This window comes from Nestor notabilis, unplaced genomic scaffold (genome assembly GCF_000696875.1).
Source record: "Nestor notabilis isolate BGI_N333 unplaced genomic scaffold, ASM69687v1 scaffold15368, whole genome shotgun sequence".
Lineage (NCBI taxonomy): Eukaryota > Metazoa > Chordata > Aves > Psittaciformes > Psittacidae > Nestor > Nestor notabilis.
In genome coordinates, this window is record NW_009938853.1 from 35,264 (window position 1) to 60,642 (window position 25,379).

Consider the following 25,379-nt stretch of genomic DNA (forward strand, 5'->3'; position numbering starts at 1 on the left):
CACCATTACTATATAGACTGAGAAGCTGAATTCAGTTTTATGTAGGCCGTCAATCTTATCTTAGATGCTGTTTATTTAATCACTTTCCATTTTTTTAGATTAGTATTAATAACTTAGAAATAGCAAAAGTTGTGCCAAGATTTTGCTGAGCCGTTACTTTGTGCCAACTTCTGTTTATTCCTATCTGAAAGTTCAGAAAACAAACCTTACATCAGCTTTGTCTGTTTACATGCCACATCCAGTATAGAATCCTGATTTAGCTGAGTAATGGCAATGAAGTTCTTTGTGAAGTCTGTTAGAAAGCCATATTGAAGATTGATCACTAGTATAAACAAAGATAAAGTTGGTCCAAAGATAAAAATGACTGAATAGTCATGTGTCATACTGAAAAGAATAAACAGTCTTTCTCTTGCCAACTGTGTTGGTAAAAGAGGTGGTAAAGTAAAACAATGCACTTCTTATGAGCAGTAATTTTAAAGATTACCTTTTTCCATAGTGTCAAGTATGTAACGTATTTTTTGGGGAGTGGTGGTAGGGGGAATAAATTGCTTGACCTTCAGATGTAACAGGACTTGAACGTAACCATTTTTCCTCCTTTCACTTTATTCTTGGTAAGTTAAAGCCTCTGTTTCCACTGTTTCTAAGGTAGTTTTAATACTTCTTTTACTTCCATGGTGTAAAGGTTGTGTTATCGGTTATGCAATATGTTGAAGGGAGGAAAAATACCTGGTTTTACAAATCTTCAGTTTTATTACATTGCTCAGTAACAAAAGCAACTTACACATTTGAGGATTATTGCTGTGGTTACTGAACTTGTTTATATGTGCAGTTGACTTTGTTTGCTATGAAGACACATTGCTGATTCATGTTAAAGTTGCTATCAGGCTCCAAAGGTTTCTTTCTGCAGAGTAGCTTCCTAGCCTCTTGACACCCAGCCTGTATGGGAGAGTGTAGGCCCTCCCCGGAAGGAAACAGGAGACTTTGTTATCCAGGACTTGGAGAAGGTTGAGGTACTGAATGACTTTTGCCTTGGTAGTCATCAGCAAGTGCTCTAGCCACACTGCCCAAGTTGCAGAAGTCAAAGGCAGGGACTAGAAGAATGAAGAACCACCCACTATAGGAGAAGATCAGGTTTGAAACCATCTAAGGAACTAGAAGGTGCAAAAGTCCATGGGACCTGGTGAGGTGAATCTGTGGGCCTTGTGGGAACTGGCAGCCTGGTGAAGTCCCCTCTGACTGGATAAGGGGAAACATAATGCCCATTTTTAAAAAGGGAAAAAAGGAAGACCCAGAGAACTACAAGCTGGTCAATCTCACCTCTGTGCCCAGCAAGATCATGGAATAGATCCTCCTGGGAACCACACATGGACAATAAGAAAGTGATTGATGACAGACAACATGGTTTCACTTAGGGCAAATTGTGCCTGACAGATTTGGTAGCTTTCTGTGACAGGTTTACAGTGTTGGTGATAAGGGAAGAACAACTGATGTCATCTACCTGGATTTGTGCTAGGCATTTGACATTCTAATTGAAGAGACACAGTTTTGATGGATAGACCACCCGGTGGATAAAGAATTTATGCTGCACTATGGATGCGTTATGGATGGCTGCATTCAATGTCCAAGTGGAGATCAATGATGAATGGTGTTCCTCAGGAGTTGTTAAACAGTGCCAGTCCCAATACCATCTTTGTCAGCAACATGGACAGTGGATTGAGTGCATCCTTAGCTAGTTTGCCGCTGACACTAAGCTGTGTGGTGCAGTCAACATACTGGAGGGGAAGGGGTGCCATTCAGTGGGACCTTGACAGACTTGAGAGGTGGGCCAGTGCAAACCTTGTGACATTTAACCAAGCCAAGTGCAAGGTCCTACACCTGGGTTGGGGCAATCCCAAGCGTAAATACAGGCTGGGCAGAGAATGGATCGAGAGCAGACTGGAAACAGGACTTTGTTTTAAGTTCTTGGGGTGTTCATGCTGCCTGTCTTCCTAGCCCTTGGATGTCCCTTGGATTGTCCACCCAGGGCCACTCCAGGGTACTGTTTCAGGGTATAATCTGCATGCTCCACACTCACTGGGTGTCAGCAGCAGCCTTGCTGAGTGTGCATTCAGTTCTGTCCCCCAGGCTCTCATTAAAGACATTAAGCAGTATGAGCTCCAGTTTTGACCTCTGAAGGACACCACTGATAAATGTGTGTCAGCTGGACTTTGTACTGCTGGTTGAAACCCACAGAGCCTGGTAGTCAAGCCTCAGCCCTGGATGGGGGAGTCCTCTTTCTGGAGCTCTGTCTGGGCCAAGGCTTTGGTATGCTAAGAGCAGTTGCTTCAGCAGAGTGTCTGGGCTCCTCTTCTTCACTGCTGTGCTCCCTGAATTCTGCTGGTAAGCCAACAGCGGAAGTGCTGTCATAAAATCAGAGATAAAGATACAGTGCCATTCATGAGATGGTAAACTACCCAAGGGAGCGAGAGCTTTTGTCTAAGGGTACAAGGATGGCCTTGTCAATGGTAACCAGTGTGTGTTGAATTATTACGTTGCTGTCTCATATCGCTTCTCTGAACCCTCACAGGGCGCAAAAGGTTCACAAAGTGTCTCTGACGTTTCACTGAACTCTCAAAGGAATTTTCTTGCATTAGAAGCAGATATAGCACCAGCCTATGCATTTTAAAATATGTAATATAGTTGGTGGTTCTTATGGTCAGAAAGTCTGGATTACAGTTCTCCTGCTGTCTTGCTAATTTTAGGACCCCTAAGCACTGCACTTCTGTCTGTTTTACACTTTCTTTTACAGCCTAATATCTCACAAGTCTGAACTTCAAGAAGTCTGAGATTATAAGGATTTATTTAGTTTTCTTTTAAAACATGTTATTTCAAATTAGCATTTTTGCAATTTAAGTACAAGCAGGGTGCTGGTGTGACTTGATTCTTTGCAAGATCATTTCTATGGTGTCCTGAATTAGAACAAAAGAAGAAATCTTTTGTATGGCGAGTTTAAGTACCGTTGTACCATGTCACACATATTTCATCTGTATACACTATTTGTTTCTGCCAATGGTTGATAGTGTATATCTAGGGAAGAGAATAGAGGAAACTGTAATGATGCTTCCTCACTGTACTCTCCTGCATGCAGTGACTTGAGAGTCACAGTCAGGGACTGCCTGAGGTAGGGGCGAGGACTTAGTATTTAATAGCCAATGAACAGACTTTCAGCACTGGCAGTGTACTGTGGCAGGCAATACCCCTGCATAACTACACATTGTGGGGACTACCTTCCTTTGCTTTGGTTTGGTTTTTTTAACCCCTTGCTGCTAAATTCACTTGATTTCTGACAATACAAGAAGTAGGAGTAACAGGCAACAGCTGTCACCTATTTACCATCTCCATGCACCTGGCACTTGATTTAGGTTACATCTTTTCCAGCCAGGAAGAATGCTGCTTTTTTCGCTTACATCTTATAATGAAGCTATTCCTTGTTGTCTTCATCCTTTTGCCCTTCTCACTTGGCCTCTCTAATCCTTCTGTATCCTTTTTGAAATGACAAGACTGGATATTCGTACAGCACTTGAGAAAGCAGATAACGTGTAATGGCATAGTGATGGTTTGGTTTCTGTTCTTCTTCTAGTAGTCTGTAACAAATTATTTTTCTTTCACTGGTGCTGATCACAAGGCTGATGGTTTTATAGAGCTTTATAGTGCAACTCCGAGATCCAGAGTTCACGCCTATCCTTGTGTCTGTTTTAGGAAAGCAAAACAGCATACAACCAAAATACCCAAACAACCTACAGGATTTTTTCTTAATATACCTCACTTAATGTTTGTTGTGGTAATTTCATCTGTTATTTTATCATCAAGCTGTTAATTACAGATACTTTTGCAGTTCCTAATTTTATATAGTTATCCCTGTGTACCAAAGCTATGTAGATGCAAACCGAGATTATCCCAAACAAAACATCTGGCATCCTATGCAGGATGCTGGGGGGGGGAGCGAGGAGAGGAAGGGAGGGCAGGAATCAAATTAAGACAGACTAATACTAAAGAGAAGGTAGTCTTAATTATACAGTTTTTTGGTGAGGTTTTCATATAATCATGGATTACTATTAAAGTTACTTTAAGCATTAAAATTATTAGTTGACACCCTTGAGCTTTGAATGTCTAGTAAGTGAGCACAGTGTCTTGTGATTACTTTATTCACTCTGCCTACTGTTTAACTCGACCAAAAGGGATGTTTGGTTTTGATTTGCTGAAAGCAAAGACTTATCTTTGTGACAATGTTGTAATGTGCCGTTTGACTTAATGTAAAATACAGACGTTTGCAGAGTAGCATTCCTAGTGGTGGGCCCAGAAAGTCAGTGTGTACTACATAGGAGGAGCATGAGGAATATTAACCGTGGGTTTCACACAGCACAAATGGATACCCTGCTTCTTGATGTGTTCCTGGTTTTCATTCACTTGGCTTGTTCTGATTTCCAGAGGAGCCAGGGAGTTCCTTTTAATTTAATTAGATGTGCCTGCCCTCTTCTCCAGTGGCTCAGCAAAGCACTCTGGTTTGGTCACTCATTTTAATGTTTCAGGTGATGAATGTTAACACAGAAAATGACTGGAATAATGCTGCTGTAATTGACCCTGTTCCCTTAATCTCATTGGAGTACATAGAGCATTCAATTTGATACATACAGCATTTAGTAATTGTTACCTGTAAAAAGTAGTTAAAATTTCTGCTTTTAGCTGCTGTCATTGGGTAACTTTTTGTGATGTTTTTCTTTTTTTTTTTTCCCTAGGTATAGAACGTGGTGTCTCAAAGTGGATTAAAGCAACCTGTTGATATTTTTATTTATACTTTTTTATTTTTGTATTTGACTTAAAGTGCCATGAAAAAATTTGCATATTGCAAGGTGGTCCTTGCCACCTCTTTGGTTTGGGTCCTTCTGGATATGTTCCTATTGCTGTACTTCAGTGAATGCAACAAATGCGATGAGAAAAAAGAACGAGGCTTGCCTGCTGGAGATGGTAAGTTTTCTTCCTGAGTAATCTTTGAATTATGCGCATTTAAAATTGCACTGCTTTTAAATATTTGACACCTGTCCTCTTCCCCCCAAATACAGTATTGCACCAGCATTTAGGTGTTGCAGAATGTTCGGTGTTTCTTTGGATGACTAGGGAATAAGCATGTTGCCTGAGATGTATGTTGCACACTTAAATGCTTTAGATGAAGACTTTTAAGCACTAATGTACATGGAAAAATAATGAAACTGCAGAACAAGCAGTTCAGGAATGTAAGCTATGTTAATATAATCTAAAGCAGTGAGGAAGCAAAGCCACCATTAATTTCACTAGACTTGGTAGTAAAACAAACCAAAGTAATGAAGAAGCTTACTTGTCCCTTCCCCCATAAAAAATGTGAAACACCCCCCCAAAACAAACAAAACAACAAACTAACAAAAAAACCCACAAAACCCCCAAAGAAAACGCTAACAAAACCAAAAAACACCACCACCAAAAAAAAACCAAACAGCAAACCCTCAGAACAAAGCAAAAAAAAAAAAAGTCCAAAATTTGACTGGTGACTATAGCAATAAGGGACAGTGAATGTTGTAATGAAAAAATATTTATGAAAAGAACTACAATAAGCTTGAATGTAAAAGACATAAATATGAGGGGTGTGTAAATACACGTGCTTATGTATGTAACTTTTAAGCGAGAGCTGTACTATTCATTACTAAATATCTCCAGATAAACTTTCAGGTTTGTTATTGCCATCTTAGTTTTGGCTACCAGTTACATGAGCTGAGTGTAGAGTTGGTTTTGGGTTTCTTTTAAAGCCAGTACTGTTCATGTTGTCAACTTTGTTTTAGGAAAGTCATCATAGTTGATCCTATGGGAGAAAGTGTTGGTGTGGGGAGAATTCTCATCCCTGCAGTATCTCGGCACAGGTATTTTAAAACTGCAGGCAGCTGCTGGCTCTAGTTCATTTGTGAAACATCAAATTTTGTCCTATGGTGTCTCTCCCACCAGAAAGGCTGCGTCTGTATGTTTCACTGCTACTATAGGAAACTTATGCAGTGATGCTCAATGTGCTTTCCATCACAAGAAACCTTTCTCACCTGTTGACATCTGGTGTGGTCAACTTTGGTGTCCCCGGGAAATTTTCTGAAATGTTTTAAGAACAATGTTGCTCTAGTACAGAATAACACAGGGGAGATGTTTAGGAAATGCTAGTTTTGTTTTGTGTTCCCCATGATGGAAACAGACTGATAAATCTCCTCAGAGAACAGCAATGTGTAGGAATGTAGAATTTTGCGTTTAGTACCTCTGAACTGAACTGTTTCCACAACTGGGTGCAAACATCTTACAGAGGCTCCATCCAGTTCACCTGAGTTTTGATAAAGGGACTTAAATTTTCAGTCGCTTACATCTCATATTTGAGTTTCTTTTTCAATAAATAGAAAAGAACGTGATGAGAAAATGAATTAGAGTTATGTAGAAAGTATGAGGATTTTGTTTTTCTCTCCTTTTTTCTTATTTAGAAGTTGGGAAATTTTCCTAAGGATAAGATGATGACTGATATTGTGTTAAGGAATGGATCCACTTTTTGGCAAACAGCAGTTGAGGTCAAACTTCGTTTGATACATTGATGTTAAAAGTTCAGATGACTTTACACAAAGTCATTGAGGGATCTGTCAGGTGGGGGGAAAATCTGCAGGTTTTAAAGATTAGCATTGTGATTTACTCTATGCAACATTAGTTTTACTTAATTGAGAACAGTTTTCATTCTGGCCTTTCCCTAACGTGTGTGTGTTAAAATCCTTAATATCTTTTTAATATCTTGGTTTGTAAACAAACAAACACGAATAAAACCCTAAACCAACCAACCACACAAAAATTTGTCTATACTTCTGTGTATTTTTCCTGTTTTTTATAAACAACTGACTTGCAGTAAGGTATGGGCAGAAATGTCTGCTAGAATCCATGGTTGTAGTTGACACTGTGATGCTTCCTTGCAACTTAGTTGTGTGCCTGAATTTAGCTACTCTTACTTGTTCCAGTTGCTTGCTGCCTTGGAGTCTGCAGTGCATTTATTCCCACTCAGAATGTCTAGAATCTTCTTAGATAACATTGCAGCTATTTTTTCTGTGAAACTTTTATCAGAATCTGCTTTTTCATGTCACTTTCCCCCCATTCATTTCCATAATTGATTTAGTTTTCTTGATTCAGCATAAATTATGTAAGTGTTCTGAATTTAATAGTCTCTTGTCCATGTCACTCTGGCATATAGCTTCTTTTTGCAATTCATGGAAGAATTCCATAGCATTTAATGAACCTATTTGACATACGAGTAAGTTTTTCTGAAGAGTGTAAGTTTATTTCAGGCTGTGCTTGCCTAATTGGAAAAATTAGTCTTCAGATATTTCAACAGGAGCAAAGGATTTTGAGGATAATTTTGGACAGTTCAGACTTCTTAATGAAGTTAGAAGGATGCTCTCCCCTAGGTTTTTTAATACAGAAAATGGAGGAAGTTTCTATTCCAGAGTGAGACTTAAAGCTGTGGTCTAAATTGCCTTTGCGAAAAATCTCTCCTTGGTATTGATGGCATAAGATACTAGCATCTTAAATCATGAGCTTCAGCTTATGTATCTAATATTGAGTTGTATGTATACTGCTGTTGTATTTTACAAAATAAGAAACAGTAAAAGGATGAGAACGTGAATCTACAGAAAAATCTATGTACATAGTTATGGGGAACTGTAAGATGAGTGGAATAAGTGTCTTTGTGTTAGCTGTCTTAAAGATTAAGAGTTGGTAGTTGAAATGATGCAAGAGTGGAGATGGGGGACAAAAGGTGATGTGGAAAAGGGACAGGTACTTACTAGGCTGTGAGTAAGAACTGAGGTGGAGATTTCTTAGGAAAAGTGGGGCATGAGGTCTGGGTGGTACTGAACTGGGGAACTAAAGTGATACCAGAGGAGGGACAACTGGAATCTAGTGACTGTAGTTGTGTGGGATGATTTGGCTGTAGGCTTAAGCCTTTGCTCATGCCCCTCCACCATGGCCAGAGAAGCCTGGGGAAGTGGGACCAGAACATCAATCTGTGGGAGCTGGGCGGGAGCCTGTCCTTGTCCTGGCTGATACTGCTGCTCATTCTTCTTCCCACCATGACCACTCCAGAGGTGGGAGTAGGTCGGGCATAGCTCTCTCCAGTGCTCAGCTCTGAGGTTGTCTCTCACCTATTCTGAGCTATCCAGAGTGGGCACCTCTTGCCCCAGTGGTTACAGGTATTCTTGGCACATCTTCTAGGTGGCATTCCCTTTCTGTAATTCCTGATGGCTCATCAGTCAAATTCAGAGAGTAATTGTTGTTGATGGAAGGCTGTTGCTGTAAGTTTTAAGGTTCTTACGAGTTGGAAAGAAAATCACTGAACATTAGTAAGCATCATCAGAGACAAAACCTCTCTGAATTTTCACCTGTCCAACCAACTTTCTTGTAATTATGGTGGTTCCTCTAAAAATTATTTTGTTTTGGTCAGTTTGCCATTGTTGTGGCCCCTGAGGACATGTCAAAGAAGAATCCATCCATTTTTCTGGCTTAGATGGTCTTAGGTTTTGAAGTATCTGGTTCTCATCAAGCATATTGCCTGGTAAAAAGGAATTTGTAGCCCATCGACATAATGAGTTACTGATTTTTAACAATGATCTGGAAGAAATCAAGCCCTCCTAGAAACTAATGATTTACTGGTACAAATCAGAAATGTCTGGAAAAACATTACTAAATTTCCTGTTGGATCAGGTGATGATTAACTCATTCATTTAGCTCTGAAACTTGTAGCTGTGAATTTGATTTCTGCTTGTTGGAAGTATGTCATCAGTTCATGTCTACAGTCCTCTAAAGGAAATATTTTTTTCAGAATTAACTGACAAAAGAGCAGTGTGGTTTGAATTTTTGACAATGTGTATTAGTCATTTTGGGAGAATGTTTTTGGTTGGTGTTTCTGAGAAAACTGCATGCTTTTGTGGGAAAACAGATTACCATAAACACAGAAACCTGAGAAAAGATGGTTAATTTTTCTTGGAAGTCATCTCTCCTTGCACACCAAGCTTGCCTGGCTTTGTATTTACTGAGTTGCATAAAACATCTGTGAGTCTAATTAGCTGTTGCTGGATTTTTCTGCAGGAGAAGGGGGTACTTTATTTAGGTAAAATGTGTATTCAAGTAGTATGTCTATTTGCTGATGAATTTGTACACCTGGATCCAGCTCACTGATGTGCTAAACTAGCATGTAACAGCAAGATCTGCAAATATGAAAGATAAGTTTTCAATTATTTTAGCTGTTTGGTTTAGTCAAAGTTAACAAACAACTGGAAGTGTAAATGAAACACAAAATTATCTTTTCCTCTAAATAGCAAATATGGTAAGGTAAGACATTCACTCTTCAGAATGAATGGTGAACATAACAATATTCTGATAGCTTTTCTTTATTCATTTTAAGTGCATTGAACACTCATCACTTACTCATTTTCTGTCCAACTGAACCTATATAGTAATTGCTATACACTTAATAAAAATAGTTATGATAAGCCCATGTAATAAACCCAAGGTGAATATATAAAATTAAGCCCAAATAATTGCTTTATTGTATACCATAATTTTATGTTAATTATTCCCCAAAAGGCACATATTCTAGTTAAAAGGTTATGCAATTGCAAATTAGCAAGTTTTGATGCGAGTTCAGCTGTACTTTCTTAGGAGGCAAAGATGCAAAGCAGAACTGCTTGCTCACTGTAGCCCATGATTAAAACAAGTGCCCAAGTCAATCTGCTCAGGATCTGCTTGGCCATATGTATTCTATCAGTTTTCAGTGTATGAGTGGCTGGCTGGCAACTTCTAGAATTGTATAGTTCTGCTGGCAGTCAAGGGGAGTTTGGTAAAATAGAAAGCATCTCTGTGCTGGGAGGATTTTCTCTGCTAAATGTTACAGCATTAATGCAAATGTAAAAGTTGCTTCAGGTACATGAAAATGAAAGTTTCTCAAGGAACGCATTGTGCTTGTAACCAATTAACCCTAAATGCAAACTAGCAAAATGTTTCAGTTATTAGTAAGTATATATTTTAAGTCTTGGTGTTTCAGCAAGTATGGAAGGCTTGGGCCTTTTTTTTTTCTTTCTTTTAATTTTATTTTCATTCTCTACATATCTATTTGCCTTGGCATAAGATTAAAATCTCTGTAAAGGAAAATTTAACTTTTCCTAGACAGCTTGTTGTGTACAAAAGCAATCTGGGATATAAATGTCTGTTGTTCCAGAACTTTAACAGTAAAGTCAGTTAGGACAGGATGATGGGTAGATATAAACCCGTACTGTCTTTTCAAATGAATTGCTGTGTCCAGCAGTAGCAGTTAACTACTTCTGTTAAACTCCAACATGAAGATCTGTTTTCACTTCCAAAAACTTATGGGTTTAGAACTCTGTTTCAAACAGGAACATGCCTACAGTGTAAAATAAACTATAAACAAACAAAAGCAAGCATAAAAGTGGTCACCAACATTTTATTTATTCTTAGTTCCAGAACCCATACAAAAACCACATGAAGGACCTGGAGAGATGGGGAAACCTGTGGTCATTCCGAAAGAGGAACAAGAAAAAATGAAAGAGATGTTTAAAATAAACCAGTTTAATTTAATGGCAAGTGAAATGATTGCACTCAACAGATCTTTACCTGATGTCAGGTTAGAAGGGTAAGTGCTTTATCTTGTGTTAAAAATGTACTCTTACTTAAATGAAGAGTGTGCAAAGAGTGATCCGTAACAAAAGTTCAGTTCTGTAAGATCTTACTGTTGAAGTAAGAAGCAGGAGGATTTCCTGTATATATGGTACTTACTTGGAAAATAAGATCGAACAGCAGAAACCAGTTTTCTTCAGTGTTACTTAACTTTGAATATGGTTACAAGTATGAAGCCTGTTCAGGGAATAGAAATTAATTTGGTTGAAGGAAAACAAAGTTAACTTAAGACTTGGCATTTCAGGAAGAAATTACTTACTTGAAAAATTCATGCACTGCTTGAATGAGGCAGAGTAAAATCCTGCATTACATGAAATAGAAAAGATTTGATGATGAGAGAAATGCTTAAAAAATTTCTTACTTGATGAAATGTGCAAAGCCTCATTTAGATTGCATTATAATGTTTTCTAATACCCATCTGGTTTGTTTTTGATCTTGCCTCTGAAATATTGATCCTTTCAGAGCTATTTGAGTCATAAGTAATTAGAAAGAAAATTGTAGCCTAGTTTTAAATAAAACTAAGATTGCTTTACTCTCCTGGGGCTACTCTGGCAGGGTAGCTGATGAGTCCCTCCATCCCCAGTCCCTCTTGTTTATGAAAGGGACTCTCAAGTTAAATAAAGCTCATGAAACAAGATTTTCCCAATCAATTATCTGCATTCTCTTACAAGACTCGGATGTTATGGAAACTCCACTTCTTTAATAGCTCTGCTGTTGCTTCTGTATAAACAAGACTTAGCTGCTGGATTAATCTGTTTTCATCTCCTATCTCAGAAGACAGTATTAGCAGAGTAAGGTGAAGCTCTGACTGCTTTTCGTTTCTAATGAGTGATAAAGAGCTGGTTTTGTAGGTACCTTCATTTACTGTAATGAATGTGATTCTATGTAGTGTGCAGGCTCCTGGTAGTGCTGATGTTTTTAGTAATTGAGCCATACATTTTTCAAAATATGATCTCATAAGTTTGAATTAATGTAACTTTTCAATTGATTTTCAGATGTATGATTAATCAGGTTTTATGGTCACTACTTACCTATTTCTCAGTATAGTGGAAGAATGCAAATCATGAACTTAAAGGTTTTTCTTTCTAAACTAATAGATGTAACTGGGGGGAGGGGGTGCTTATATCCTTTTCTCTCTCATGGTATAGTTCTGATTGTGGTTGTAACATGCCAATGGAATTTCTTGGCATTCTTGCAGATTCATCTGCAGTGTCTGCGCCCTTTACCACACTCTCTACAGGATAAGAAATTGCCTCATGGTAAAGTGGTAACTTCCACTGGTTCAGATTTTGTAGTTAGCATTCTCAACTTGCTTTAGCTGTGAAGAAAGTTATTAATTTCATTGGAGACTTTTTGTTAAAAGTAGGGTGCTAATTGGGGTCATTTCTGTATGTTTTTTCTGGAAGAGCTGAATGGAAGAAATAAAACTTTGGAGAAACAATAGCTACAACAGTTGGTTATTTGATAGGTAAACATGAGTAATTTATTTTTTTATGACCTGAAGTATGGAAGAAACTAAATAGCATCACCTGCTCATCAGTATTCATATTGGAAAACTTGTATGTACATATTCACCATTTTTATAGTGTAAGTACAAACATAAGAAAGTAGATTTGTGGATCTAAAAAGCTGAATTAATCATGAGCTTTGTGAAGTCTAGATGTCAAATTAATAAAAAAGTGGAAAGAGAAATTGTTATGAACTATTGCAAATTATTACCTAAGCATCACTCAAGCTTTTGCAGACAAACGAAATTACTATAGCTCAATGCTGTTTTAAAACTGTAATCTTTTGTATTGCACACTTAGCTATGCTCTGCAGTTACTGTGTTTCACAGTAAGAGATGCATTATAAGTTTAGTAGTGTTGCGGTTTTTTCTCTTCCATTTGTATGGACACAAATACTGTCACTATACAATGTGCATGAAAGTGGAATCTTAGAATAGAATTTTAGGTGACATCACAAGGCAGAGTTGGATTTCCTGTTTTTCTAAATAGCTGTCAAGATTTTTAACGTTTAGTTGCTGTGTACATTTTTAGTAGATTTTGAGAGAGAAATGGTCTCCAAAAAGATCCTCCTTTTTCCATCTTTTCAGTATGTACCCTATAAGTTCACACTAATGAAGAAGCTGAGGAGTGTGTTAACATTTCCCCAGCAAATCTGAGAACAGTACTGTGTTTAAAATGCAAGGGTATCTTATATGTGTGGATTAATGCTACTTTTACTTTTCGCGAACACTGTAGCCATTTTCAGAATTGTGCAAACTATAAATATGCTCTAGTGTTGTATGTATATCTTGTGAAAGTATTTATCTCATTAGCCAAAATACTCATATGGTCAGAAACACTTTCTGCTGTGTTAGTGGAGCTGCTTCTGTTATAACGTGTTCTATCTATGCTAATATTTGGGCTAATATGGAAAGAGTTTGTGGAGAAGGAGAATGGGTAGTTTCTAATCATTCCTTACCACATTTCTGGGCTTACAGCACAGCTGCCAGTAGCACTTTCACTCATGGTTTTGAAAAAGAGGGATATGTTCAAAGGCACACTTAGCTGTTCAACCATGTAATTATTTTCTTCACAGGTTTTGTGGGTTGCTTCCTTTAATGTGGGGTGGGGGGGAAGATTTCAAGTCCTATAATTCTCTGGCATGTCAGTTCTTCTGAAATACAGAAGTCTGTAAAAGCTTTGTCTAATGGTTAGTTGTTGAAAAGCTGGTAGAATTAGGTGTGCCAGGACCAATTTGCCATATCTATTTAATGGGGATGGCATAACCTGTCAGCTGGAGATTAGATTTTGAAGTAGTCTGCATTATCCTTTGCATTAATTTCTAGTTCTGTCAACCCCCCCATCACCTGTGCCAAGGCAAGCACCTGCTTGGTCCTCGAGCGCACATAGCTTAGTCTCTATAGATGACCCACTCCAGGCATCATGTTTATGTTTTGGCCAAGAGATTTTATTTCCTTACTAGAAGAACAAAAATGTGAACTGTTTTAATAACTTCTAGGCACTTTTCCAGCTCAGGGAACTTCTCAGTACAAGACTTCTAAAGAAGCTGAAATCTGAATTCTGCTGAGCCATGCCCCAGTGGTATTAACAGGTTTATATTTATTCTTATTATTTGGCACAAAATTACTGAGGCACATAGATGGCTTTAAAATCATTGACATATGCCTGCATCGCTAGTCATTTAGTGTCTGTAAGCAGGAATATTGTTCTACTTATTCGCTCTTTATCTCAATTGAATGATTTACATAACAGAAAAGGGTACAGGAGAAGTAATTTATTAGCTTAGATACTTCTGCGAATCTGGACTGGGGCATATTAGTATAACTAATAACTGACAGGGCCACAACCTCTGGAGGGATGCCTTTGCACAGGAGCAAGCAGCTGTGGATAACAGGTTGGTTTTAAAGTTGTTAGTAGAATAATTCTTGTAAGCATGTCTTATTCTGGTTTGTGAATCAGTCATCAGAGTGGGAGTTAAAATCACAGTTGCCAGGAAAATATGCAGCTGTGGGCTTGACATGACAGCAAAGAGTAAAAGATGGGTGATTGGGAGCACTAGAGTGTTGCCTTGATTTTTGCTGGAGATGAGGGAGGCAATGAATAAAATAGGTGTCAATGACTAAAATAGGTGTTCAGCTGTGCCTGTGTGTCTTAGGCCAGTATTTGGGCTGGAAAGTGGTTTGTTAAATGCATGGAATTTGCATGTGTCATAGGACTTGGTTTTGCTCTCATGCTGTTTGAGATGACTTGGAAGCTGCTTTGCAAAATGAAGAATGAGTACTGTGTTATAAAGCTGAGCTTTCCAGGCTGTATTCATTATTTAATTATTTGTGGAATATATAAAACATTTAAGGAGACATTTGGGTTCCTGGTGTGAGAGTTTAAACCCAATTCTGACTTTTTTACATTAGAAAAGAGCATCTTAAAATGCTCTTCTCTTCCAGGCTCAAGTGGTCAAGGCTGGAAACAAGAGTCATAGCTGGGACAGAACAATGTAGTTCATGTCAGCTTCGGTCCTCACTGGAGCTCATACTGCAGTGCTGGGAGAGTGTCATATTTTGCAGATTGAGATTTCTTGGAAAGGGGTTGGATTCCCCATACACACCTGCAGCAAGGAGCAGTGTGGATAGCTTTGGGATACCTTAGTAACCTGTTTTCCAAGGCTGCAGGTTCTCTAGGACTTAAAAACCTAGAACATAAAAATCTTCCTTTCAATTTTGTTCCTCAGTTGGTATCATTTTGCCAGAATTGAGATGTATAGGTAGTGAGGGTATAATCAAAGCTTTTAGCCAGATGGCCCTGCATATTTGAGTGAACTGGGTCTAAATTCATACAAACTGTTACTTCAGCTACTTAATAGAAAAATAAGATGCAGATCTCTGAGACCTTAATATTTCACTAGTACACTAATGAGCTCAGTTTAAGTTACTGATGAAGGCGTTTTTGCTGACTCAGACTACCGTGCTCAGTTCCTGTTGCCAAACTTGCTTTCACAATCAGGAGGAAGTACCCAATTATTTTTCTGGGGTGAAAAGCCATTCTTCTAAGTCTAACTTACATGAATGTTGTGGAATTTATTGCAGTTTTGCTGGTGTCCTTTCTGAGAAAGTTCTTCATATGACTAATTCTGTCATCTCTTTGCTTTCAAAGAACCGTATTTAGATTTGGGCACTATAATTATATGACACAATATAATGCTTTTTATGGGACTGCACTGTGGCTCTCATACGTGTGCTTTAAAAATGTATTGTTGATTTTAACCCTGAAATATACGTGTAAGAATACACTGGAGTTGGTATTCTTCTCAGAACAAATTGATGTGCTGTATACTTTAAGATACTACAGTGGAATCATAGTATGATGCATTCATAAAATTTACATAATCCCTGTGTGAGGAAAACAGTTTGAGTAAACCTATTCATAGTAAACCAGTAAAGGCACGCATACAAGAGCATGCTCTTGGAACTCAAATGTGTGACTCCGGGGTCTTAAATGGCAGGACATGACGTATTTGCTTCTGTGTCAGGCTAGTGAAGGTGTGCTTTCTTTGCTTTTAATGATTTTAATTCAGGACAATAGCAAAGAGGGCATTCTTGCATACTCTGTTTTATATATATATATATAATCTGGTGTAAATGTGGACTTCGGCTAAAAGAAGTCTTCTCACCGCTTCTGTTGATACTGATCTCACGATTGTGTGGGCTCGATGTTCACTGACTGGGTGGAGGATTGCACACCAAAAAGGGGAAAGAAGCATATTTTGTCAAATCAGCAAACTGAAGTAACATACCCAGCAGCTGTATGATTACCAGATGTGGTGCAGAAAAGGGGATGGGACAAAACTGTAATAGTGAAAATTGGGATTATTGTGTTTGGCAGCAGCCCACAGTTCCACCAAATCAGATGGAATGTGGAGGGGAGGGACAACGTGACACTTTCTTACAGAAAAGCGTGTATTAAAAGTTCTGTGTGTACACTGTTACAGAAAGTGTGTATTAAATTCCCCATAAGGCTGTGGGAATTTAAATAGCTCCATAAATTGTGATATGCTTTGTGAACGTTTGGTATTCATTTAGGTCAGGTCATACTTATGTAAGAGATGATAAAAAAGAGTGAAGTTGCCAGCATAGGTGGTGGAAGACTTCAGAAGTTTATTCAGTGTTTTGTTACAAGCAAGAAATCCTGGCTGTTCATTAACCTGGCATCTCTAAAGGAAATCTACTGATCTGATGACCAGTATTGTAAGTTTCAGCAATGTCATGCTGGAAATCTGAAAGGATGTGAGGTATTAAAGACTACAATTCTTTCAACCAGGGGTATTTTTTCATCTGGTTTTTGTGATGCTTATAGCTTGTAACTGGCCCACTGTAGAATCAACATTTGGCAATGTTCTTGTTCATGTTGACTTGCGATAGCTGGAAGAAATTACCTATAAATCTTTTTCCTGGAAAACTTAGAAGGGAGGGGGGAAGTCACTATAAAAATTCAGCTTGCTTCCTTTGAGATATATATATACACACACACACACACACACCCCTGTATATGCATACATATATACATGTATGTGCATATATATGCAAACACTTGGCAATCTCATCCTTAGTTACGAGTGTCTTCTAATTTGCATGAGCAGCAATATCCTGAACTTTATTCAGATTGATAGGTCAAGTATGGAAAATAATTTGGCTAGGGAACTTAGGGTTCAATTTCAGTCTTTGGAGACAGAATTGTGTTTGCTTCTGTCAAGAGATGCTTTCCTGTGATCACTTTCAGGATAAGGAAAATAGTAATTGCAGCTAATTATTTTTGTGAAAATCTGCTTGAATTCTGTAACCACAATGGTTTTAAGGACCATTTTGGATTTTGTTTCCAGGGTCTAAAGAAGATTTCTACTTGACTCATGAGATAATGCGACCTTTCTTATATCCAAATGTTTGAGATCAGAAGAAAGGAAAATTTCATACTCTTGATGTCAGGTAAATTACGTAATACTATTCAAGGCAGACATTAAGCAGGCTGGATGGAAATGCTAAAGTAAGAATAAGGGATTTGCCTGCATTCAAGTCACCTGTTCAGAGAGATTAATCGGAGTTGTTATATTTATTATAGGAATGAAGACTCTTTGTAAGCCAGATTGTTCTGATTTGGTTGGAAGAAGCAGCTTCAGGGGTAGCATGAAGTTTTGTTGTAACCTTATCTGCAGTGCTTTCTCTTTGTGCGGCCACAAGTTAGAACTGTGGTTGCAATGCAAAGTCTGTGTAGTGAGAAGTGGTTTGGCATGTTATGACAGTCAGCGATTCCATCTTTCTCAGAAGTATTGCTTTTAGCTCTTCTAGCTGTATTGCTTCTGTGTGAAAATGAGATCTTTATCCAGCTTGATTGTCTTCAATTTAGGAGCTTGGGGTATTCTGAAATTTTATGTTGGGAGCAGATTTATTGACTCTCTTGTTCATAATGATATCATGAGACTGCTGCTTATAAACAGGAAAAATTTAAGTCAGCATTTACCAGAAACACACCACTTGACTTGAGTGCTGGTGTTCTTGCTGTAGTGTTTTGACACTTTCTCTGCCACCCCTGCTACAGGGCGTTATCCTCTGATGGAAATGTAGGTCAGTCTCCACAGCTTAAGAAGTCTTATTTCTGAACTGTTTTCATCCATGACTTAAGTAGCGAGGAGTTTTTGCGTTGGACATAGCTGTGCCCCAGCTTTGTTACATTAACTTTATTGCAGGCTGTAACTTACGGTAAGTGGACAGGTAAACAATGGATTACTGACATTTTATGGTGCTGCGGCGATGTTCATCAGATATCGGTAATTAAAGCCTGAGAGGAGTTCAGATTTTCTGATTTTCCTCTCTATTGATCTGGCATTAACTTTGGTAACCTCCGTAGAAAATAAATGTGTATTTTCAAGATCTAAGGATACTGATGCTTACTTCCCGGAGACTCCAATATATTTGAATACTCAAGAGTATGCTGTTTGTACTGCATCAGTGATATTAAACAGATTTATGACAGGGGCTGTACTGCATAGTATTTCATGAAAGTTTCAACTCTAACCTGATTTTCAGCTAGACATGGATTATTCCTTTGTCAAATTTACGTTCTGGGATGCAGTTTATTTATGACCTCAGCCTTTATTTATAACTGTTGTTTGTAGTACACAAGATAAAAGATTGTACTAAATTTGTAAAATGACTAAATATGCTTCCCTCCCTGCCCCTATCTGTTGCTAGTACAGCTTTCAAAAATACATCAGCACTGCATTATCATACTGCACATATGAACTCGGGTCTGAGCTCCACTGGGATTTCCCAACTGAGCTGCTTAGCGCACGGGAGACACTTTTGCTTGTGTTCCATCTCTGTCCTTTATCACTGTGCTCAGGGCTGTGTGCACTGGGCTAGTAAACAAGGATTGCATACGTGGTTTACTGCTGTTAATGTTTTTGAGTCCCTCTAAATTACTGGTCATGCCTTGTTCCTATGAAAGGCTGGTGGACTCTGGGAATAAAGTTGGTATCAGGTATAGCAAATGATGGCTCATGCAGTGCCTGAGTCTATTATTTTTTGTGATTAAGGTAAGCATAAGTGGCTTTGTTTTGAAAACTGTGTTTAAAAACAAAAAAAAGAATGTTCCAATATTAACTTGTTCTTCTTGTTCCTCTGTGGAGAATAACCTGTTGGCAGCATCAGAAGAGGTAGAGATCTGCCCTGCAGGATTTAGAAATTTAGTGCTTATTTCTAGTGCAGAATATAATTATAACATAATCTTTCTAAAAATTACCTCTGGTTTTTGTTTTTTTTTTTTTTTTCCTCGCCCCATGCTTTGCCCCAGCGAATGAGGTTTTCCTCACTGTGTCACACTGCATAAACATTATGGCGGTGTATAATTAATTTCCTACAAGACCTTTACCCTGTTTAGGTTTTTCTGGGGGGTGTGGTTCTTTAGCATATGAAACAAAACTATTTAATAGCTGTTGGGATATTAAATCCCATTTTATTACATTACTTTCAGAATTTATTTAGTGTGAATTTGAAGGATGTGCAGATGGATCGCTGCTAACATTGTAAATATTTTGTCCTTTGAGATTTGAGACTATTACACATGTAGCATTCAAACTTTGGTTTTAGGAATAATTTCTAAGTAAATTGATCCATGAATGCAATTTCATCGTATTGATAGCACGCCAAATACGATTCTGTATTCAGACAGCTGCACAGTTGCATTTTTTTTAAGGTGAATTTGAAGTGCTTGTGAAGGTTCCAACAGTAAACTGAAAGAGGTGACATTAGGATAGTGAAGGGTGGTGTCCCGAGTTCCTGGCGTCTGTGTGTCTGGGGTGCCGATGGCTAGAGTGGATAAGCCTTGTCGATCTTCCAGTCAGGCACTGAGCAGAGCAGATAGGTATCAGAAGAATTTCACCTTCTGAGGAATTCAAATAAAGGATCTCGTGTGATCACCTGGTAAATTACTTCTGTCCCTGTAGCGGTGAAGTATATTTTTCTCATTCCGTCACTGGCATCAGAGGAGAGAAAGGCTTCTAGTCCTGCCAGATGTGGAGAGGGGTTGAAATTATATGGTTGTGGTGGTGCAGGAAGTGCAAAATGAAGAGTTGTCTTTCTTTCCATGCAAGATTGTGCTGAAGCAGCAATTAAACTCTGAGATTAATGGCTTAATTTTATTTGGACAGAATTGCGTTACTTGTTGTCTCTTCTGGTTATTTTCATAGTGTCTCCTGTGGACTATTTGTACCCTGGGCTGAAAGGGAAAGTAGGAAAGCAGTTTATTCGGAGGCTTTTCAGGTGCATTTGAAGTAGCATCAGGTACTTTCCAAGTGGCTGTGTGTAATCCACTGGATACAGTTCTCTGTTGAGATTTATTTTTTTTTTCCTGAACATTTCCCTACCTAAACGTGCAGAGCTTCTATTTAAGATTCAATTAACACCTTCATTAAAAAATCACGATAACAGAGAAGTATAACATAACTCATAGCTGATTTTGGACTTCCATTTTAAAAACTTTTGTGGATTTAAAACCTTGAAATCAAGCTACAGAGTGTTAAGGACAACTTATGCTTATTCTGCTGTCACAGTTCTTTAGCAGTGTTATATGTGCTAGGATCTGTTCTCCTTCCTTTGCTTTTAGTCCATTAAACTTGAATTTAATTTATGAAAGATTTGGACATCTTACACTGCCTTGTGCTCTTGGGGAGATATGGACCTGAGCGTAACTATGTAGTTCTAAAGAACTGAGCCTAAAGTATTCTTAATACATGATGCACAACTGCAAAAAGGTGAAATTCTGTGAAGAATGTGTACGAGTGTTTTAGAGAGGTCAGAGCAGAGTTACGTCTTACAGCTCTGTGACTCCTTAGTAAAGAACTTCTAAAAGTCTAGCTTCTAAGCTTCTTTTTCTGAAATCTGATTTTGATTAAAGATTTGGATAACTTCATTTCCTAATTACATAAAAGCAAGAAATCAAAAATTAGGGAAGAATACAAGGCTAATGCAGGTGAAGGTGGGGATTTCAGTGCATGAGATGGAGACTTGCTATGAAATAAATAACAGTACTGTTTTGAGCATTGGGATGTGTACACGAAGAAATGTAGACTAATTAGGCTTTTTGTCTTGATCATATTTTTAACAATCTGGCATATGAGTTTCCTGTGCCTGTAGGTAATAGGGCAGTAAGTCTCTGCTTGCATTTAAAACGTCTGACATTTCTGGGGAGTTTCCACAATTTAAATAATATATGGAGTCACATTAGCCAAGAGTTTGCATGTTGAATGCTGTAGATTAAGAAAAGGATGATGCATTCCACATGAAGTAGACATTCTCAGCTCCTGTTTGGAGTCTTCATTAAATTCCTGGAGATGGTATGCCTTCCTGATATTATGCACTCAATTTTAAAACTGTTTGAGGCAGGATCCAACAAAGGAAACATAATATATTAGTTGTTAATTAAAATTCAAATTGTCCTTAATTCATACACTATGTGTCATACCACTCACGGTTATATTCTGCTACTAATGTTGCATAACAGTTAAAACTAATGCTTTATTTTAAATTCTGTGGTAATCCCTTTCTGGGGTAGTGTGCTTTCAAACGAAAGACAAAAAGGATTCTTACTTTATGTATTAGTAAGAATAAAACGTAAGGTTTACATAGAAGGTTAATACTCTAATTACAGGCATCAACTGTTCTTTTTTGTTTGTCTGATATTCTGCAGCAATATGTTCTTGGGGGGAAGGAGGGTATGTCAGTGTCTTCAAAATTAAAAATGGAGTGTATAGCTAAAATGCATTTATAGAAAGGCAGGTGAAAAGAATATGAACAACCAGGTATCATACTATTCTTTCCTTTATTCTGCCTGCATCAATGGATCTTTCCAGAATAACTTCACACCAAACCCTTTCTTAAAAACAGCAATCAAATTTTTCAAGCCAGTTTTATTATGGAATACGCTTGTGTTATGCATGGCAGCCTTTTACATATTGGCAAACAAGCCAGTCTAGGGTTGCTCTTGAATTGTTACCCCCGAAAGGGCTGATTTCTGGGAGTGAAGACAGGCAGGTCTTCTTATGGAAAGGAGGATGTTCACCTTTTGCAGGACAGGGCAGTGGGAATGCCTTTTTGGTGTCCCAAAAGATTCCTGTAAGCCTGCCTCTCAGTATTGAAAAGTTCCCCTTCAAAGATGGGTCTTAAATGTTTTGGTATATTTATACTTAGGATAGTGTAATGGTTTAGAAACATGGTAGTCCCTGATCACTTGGCTGGCTTTTATTATACCAGTTCATTGATTTGGGCTTAGTCAAATAAAATCTTCTGTAAGACCATGGAGAAAAAAAAAAAAAAGGCAAGGCTGGAGATGAGAGATTTTATATTACAATAGTAGATCCTGTGGCCGCCTCAGCAAGATATTCTTGGCGAATGACACATTGTTATTGCTTTTCAGAGAACTGCTGCAGGCTTCTCTCTATTTTTTTACAAATATTCTGCCAAAAAGTAGAGGAGCAATTGGTGGATCTGTATTACTACTATAGCTGAAGGTCTATGATCAGACACTTACTTTCTAGTCTAGGGAGCAGTGCAGAGAAAGGAATAAAACATTAAGAATCTGGTTTTAAAGTAGCAAAATAGGCTGAACAAGTGACAAATATGGGGGAAGGATTATTTGGCTTATGATTTAATATTTCATCTGAAATTCATAGCATCTTTTTAAAAGGCTATTTTCTTTTTCAAGCGATACCACAGAAATAACTTCATCAGTTGGCATGCTTTGCAATTTCTTTTACATGTGAATTAAATTGGAAAACAAAATGATATATGGCTGCTTTCAGTAAAGATTTTATGATATTCCCTAAAGATTTCATGATGTTCACTTCAGTGTGGCAAGTAATTATATTTGGCCATAACTGTATAATAATTAAGTATAATACTGAAGACAGGTAGTGCCTGATCCTACTGCTTTGATTCCCAGAAACGAAAAATGATGCCACAGAAGCTCTCCCAGATATTTCTTCAGTTTTACCTGGATTTACTGATCTTTTCTGGGATCTCTGTGCACACAGAGTTTTAGGTTCCAACTCAGAGCTGAAATGACTGCTATGAGAGCTGCTCTCACTTCAAAGAACTCTGGCTAACTAAGTTATCCAGCAAATAAAATATTCGTATTGGGAGCCCAGTTTTGGCTGACGTTCCTGGTTGGGATGGGATCAGATGCTGACACCATAATCCTGTATTAGCAGGCTTGTTCCTTCAGTATTGGTTTTATATGTTTAGGGTAGAGGATACAGGCAGCACTGCTGTTAAGGTGATAGTCACAAATACTTGTTAATGTATTTTAATAGCATTTGGATCAGGTTATACTACAGTGAATCAACTCAATAATTTGGGATCTAATAAAAGGACTTTTTTTGATGAAGCTCCATCGAATGTTTTTCTTTTTCCTCTTCAGTCTGTTCCTTGTGTTTGCAATCTGCATGTATCTCTCTACCTTTGATTCTTAAAGGATTTAGTACCCTTGAATCTCATGTAAGTCTCTGTGATTTCAAATGTGCAGGAGAAACAGATGTGTGCAGAGAACACTTCAATTTTCAGGGTGATTTTTTTGAGCAGAATTGTATTTTCAGAATTGTTAAGAGTGCTTTATGTACAGCATATTGAGGTTTTTGTTTTGGGTTGGGTTTTTTTTAGGAGATACTGAAAATATCACTTGTTTTAAAATAGTATTGTGGAGTGTAAAATGTTGGCTGCATGTGGGGTTCCTTGGAGCATATATCATACATCTGCTGTTAGGAGAGCTAAACCTCTTTGGAATGTGAATGTAATTCTCTTTTAACTTGATGAGCCTTTATATAGTACTTCCAACATGTACACCATGAGTAGGAAAAAAACCCTTTTTGTGTAATACAAACACATTAAATTATGATACACACTTAACTGAGTAGTATTACAGGTCTTGGCTTTTTCCAAACATCAGCTGTGTCCAGGATTCTTTACTTCTCTTATTGTTTGGTTTTGCTTATTATAGACTACTTATTGAATTTACTTCCTAGTTTGTTTGCCATTTCTTGTGTCTCTCTCTCTCCCTCTGTACCCATTACAGTACTAGGATTTCCCCCTTCCCCTCTAATGGAATGCAAATCTAAATTAGGGGCTTGGACTAGTCTATCTGGACATGCTACGCTTCACAAAACAGGGGTAGTGGAGACAAATAATGTTATCTCTGTGTTTTAGCAGTATGGATGTCCCTTGTAGTACTGGTTATTAAATTGAGGTTCTCCTTTCTTAGTGGTATGATGGAATACACAGATGTATACATAAGTGTACATAAGGGTGTGTTTTAGGTAAAAATACAAATCTGTGCACCATTTGCTCCTTTGTCATATTTTGCATACAGCTGATGTATCATGAATGTTAGTCTTGATACTCAGAAGTAAACCTCAACATTGCAGTTCTGGCTGAAGGCTTGAGCTTTACAAATATATGCCTTATTCTTGTTCGTAGGTGTAAAACGAAGGTGTATGCAGACAACCTTCCCACAACAAGCGTCGTCATTGTTTTTCACAATGAGGCTTGGAGCACACTTCTACGAACTGTTCATAGTGTGATAAACCGGTCACCACGACACATGCTGGAAGAGATCGTCCTCGTCGATGATGCCAGTGAAAGAGGTAATGATAACGCGGATGCCTTAGCTTGCTGCTCTTTTTACTTCAGAAATTGAGACTGACTTTCTACGGGCTTAACTCTTCTCAGCAAAATACAGTAGCTGGGGCAGGGGAAGGTACAGTGAGCAGTGCCCATTGTGAAATACAGACGGGTCATTCTCCACTGAAAACTAGTTTGTCTGCTTACTTTTCTGTTGGCAGTGTAGAGTTTGTGTTTGCTAGAGGCTTTACCCTATTACAAGTTTTATACTTTGCGTTTAGAATTTTAACACATTCCTGAAGCTTGAGGGTATTTGATACTTCAGTCATCTGGTGAATAATAGCAAAGGTGACTCTGTTCCTCACACGCATCCAAATTTACTATCACTACCACCATTAAGTTTGGTCTTCAGAGGGATTCATTTTGATTACTCAGTTCATGGGAAGTGGAAGTTCAGTTTCTGTGCTGTAAGAGCTTCCACTCCGAATGAAAACTCCATGCTGCAGAATGAAACTTTTCATGTATAATGAAATTAACAGGCGAAACTTGAAGCTGATTTTTTTTTAAATAACTTTATTCAGATTTTGCTTTTTTCATATTTTTGTAAATTACAATATAGTAGAAATAAAAATAATATTCTAGACAAAACATGATATTTCATTTTGGTTAATAGTTGATATTTGATTTGTTCCTGGCTTAATCTTTGTCCATGGTATGGGTTATAAAATATAAATTGAGGGATTTTTTTTTTCTTGTGTTTTAAATGGCGATGAGAGGGTATTATGTCTTCGTCATCTAAAACATTTATATCTTTTTATATTGAATCGCTCTCTTCTTTTCTGTATTTCTACATTGAAAGTTTTCCACTAGGGCTAGTAGGCAACTAGAAAAAAGTCTTGGCAGCCACCACTGTAGGCTGTTACCTGTATTCTCCAGAAATTCCCTA

The 25,379-nt window shown here is 37.9% G+C and overlaps 1 protein-coding gene across 2 annotated transcripts in view; it reads left to right on the plus strand.

The window, feature by feature from the left end:
• The window catches only part of GALNT1 (polypeptide N-acetylgalactosaminyltransferase 1), a 58,110-nt gene that overhangs the window by 11,389 nt on the left and 21,342 nt on the right, over positions 1-25,379 (plus strand). The window contains exons 2-4 of one of the 2 annotated variants that reach the window (XM_010019566.1): positions 4,776-5,004; positions 10,549-10,723; positions 24,290-24,456. In XM_010019566.1, the coding sequence (XP_010017868.1) occupies positions 4,866-5,004; positions 10,549-10,723; positions 24,290-24,456 (481 nt within the window). In that variant the 5' untranslated portion in view covers positions 4,776-4,865. Of the gene's footprint in view, positions 1-4,775; positions 5,005-10,548; positions 10,724-24,289; positions 24,457-25,379 lie in introns of those variants that run through there. The other variant, XM_010019567.1, reaches the window with a different exon arrangement.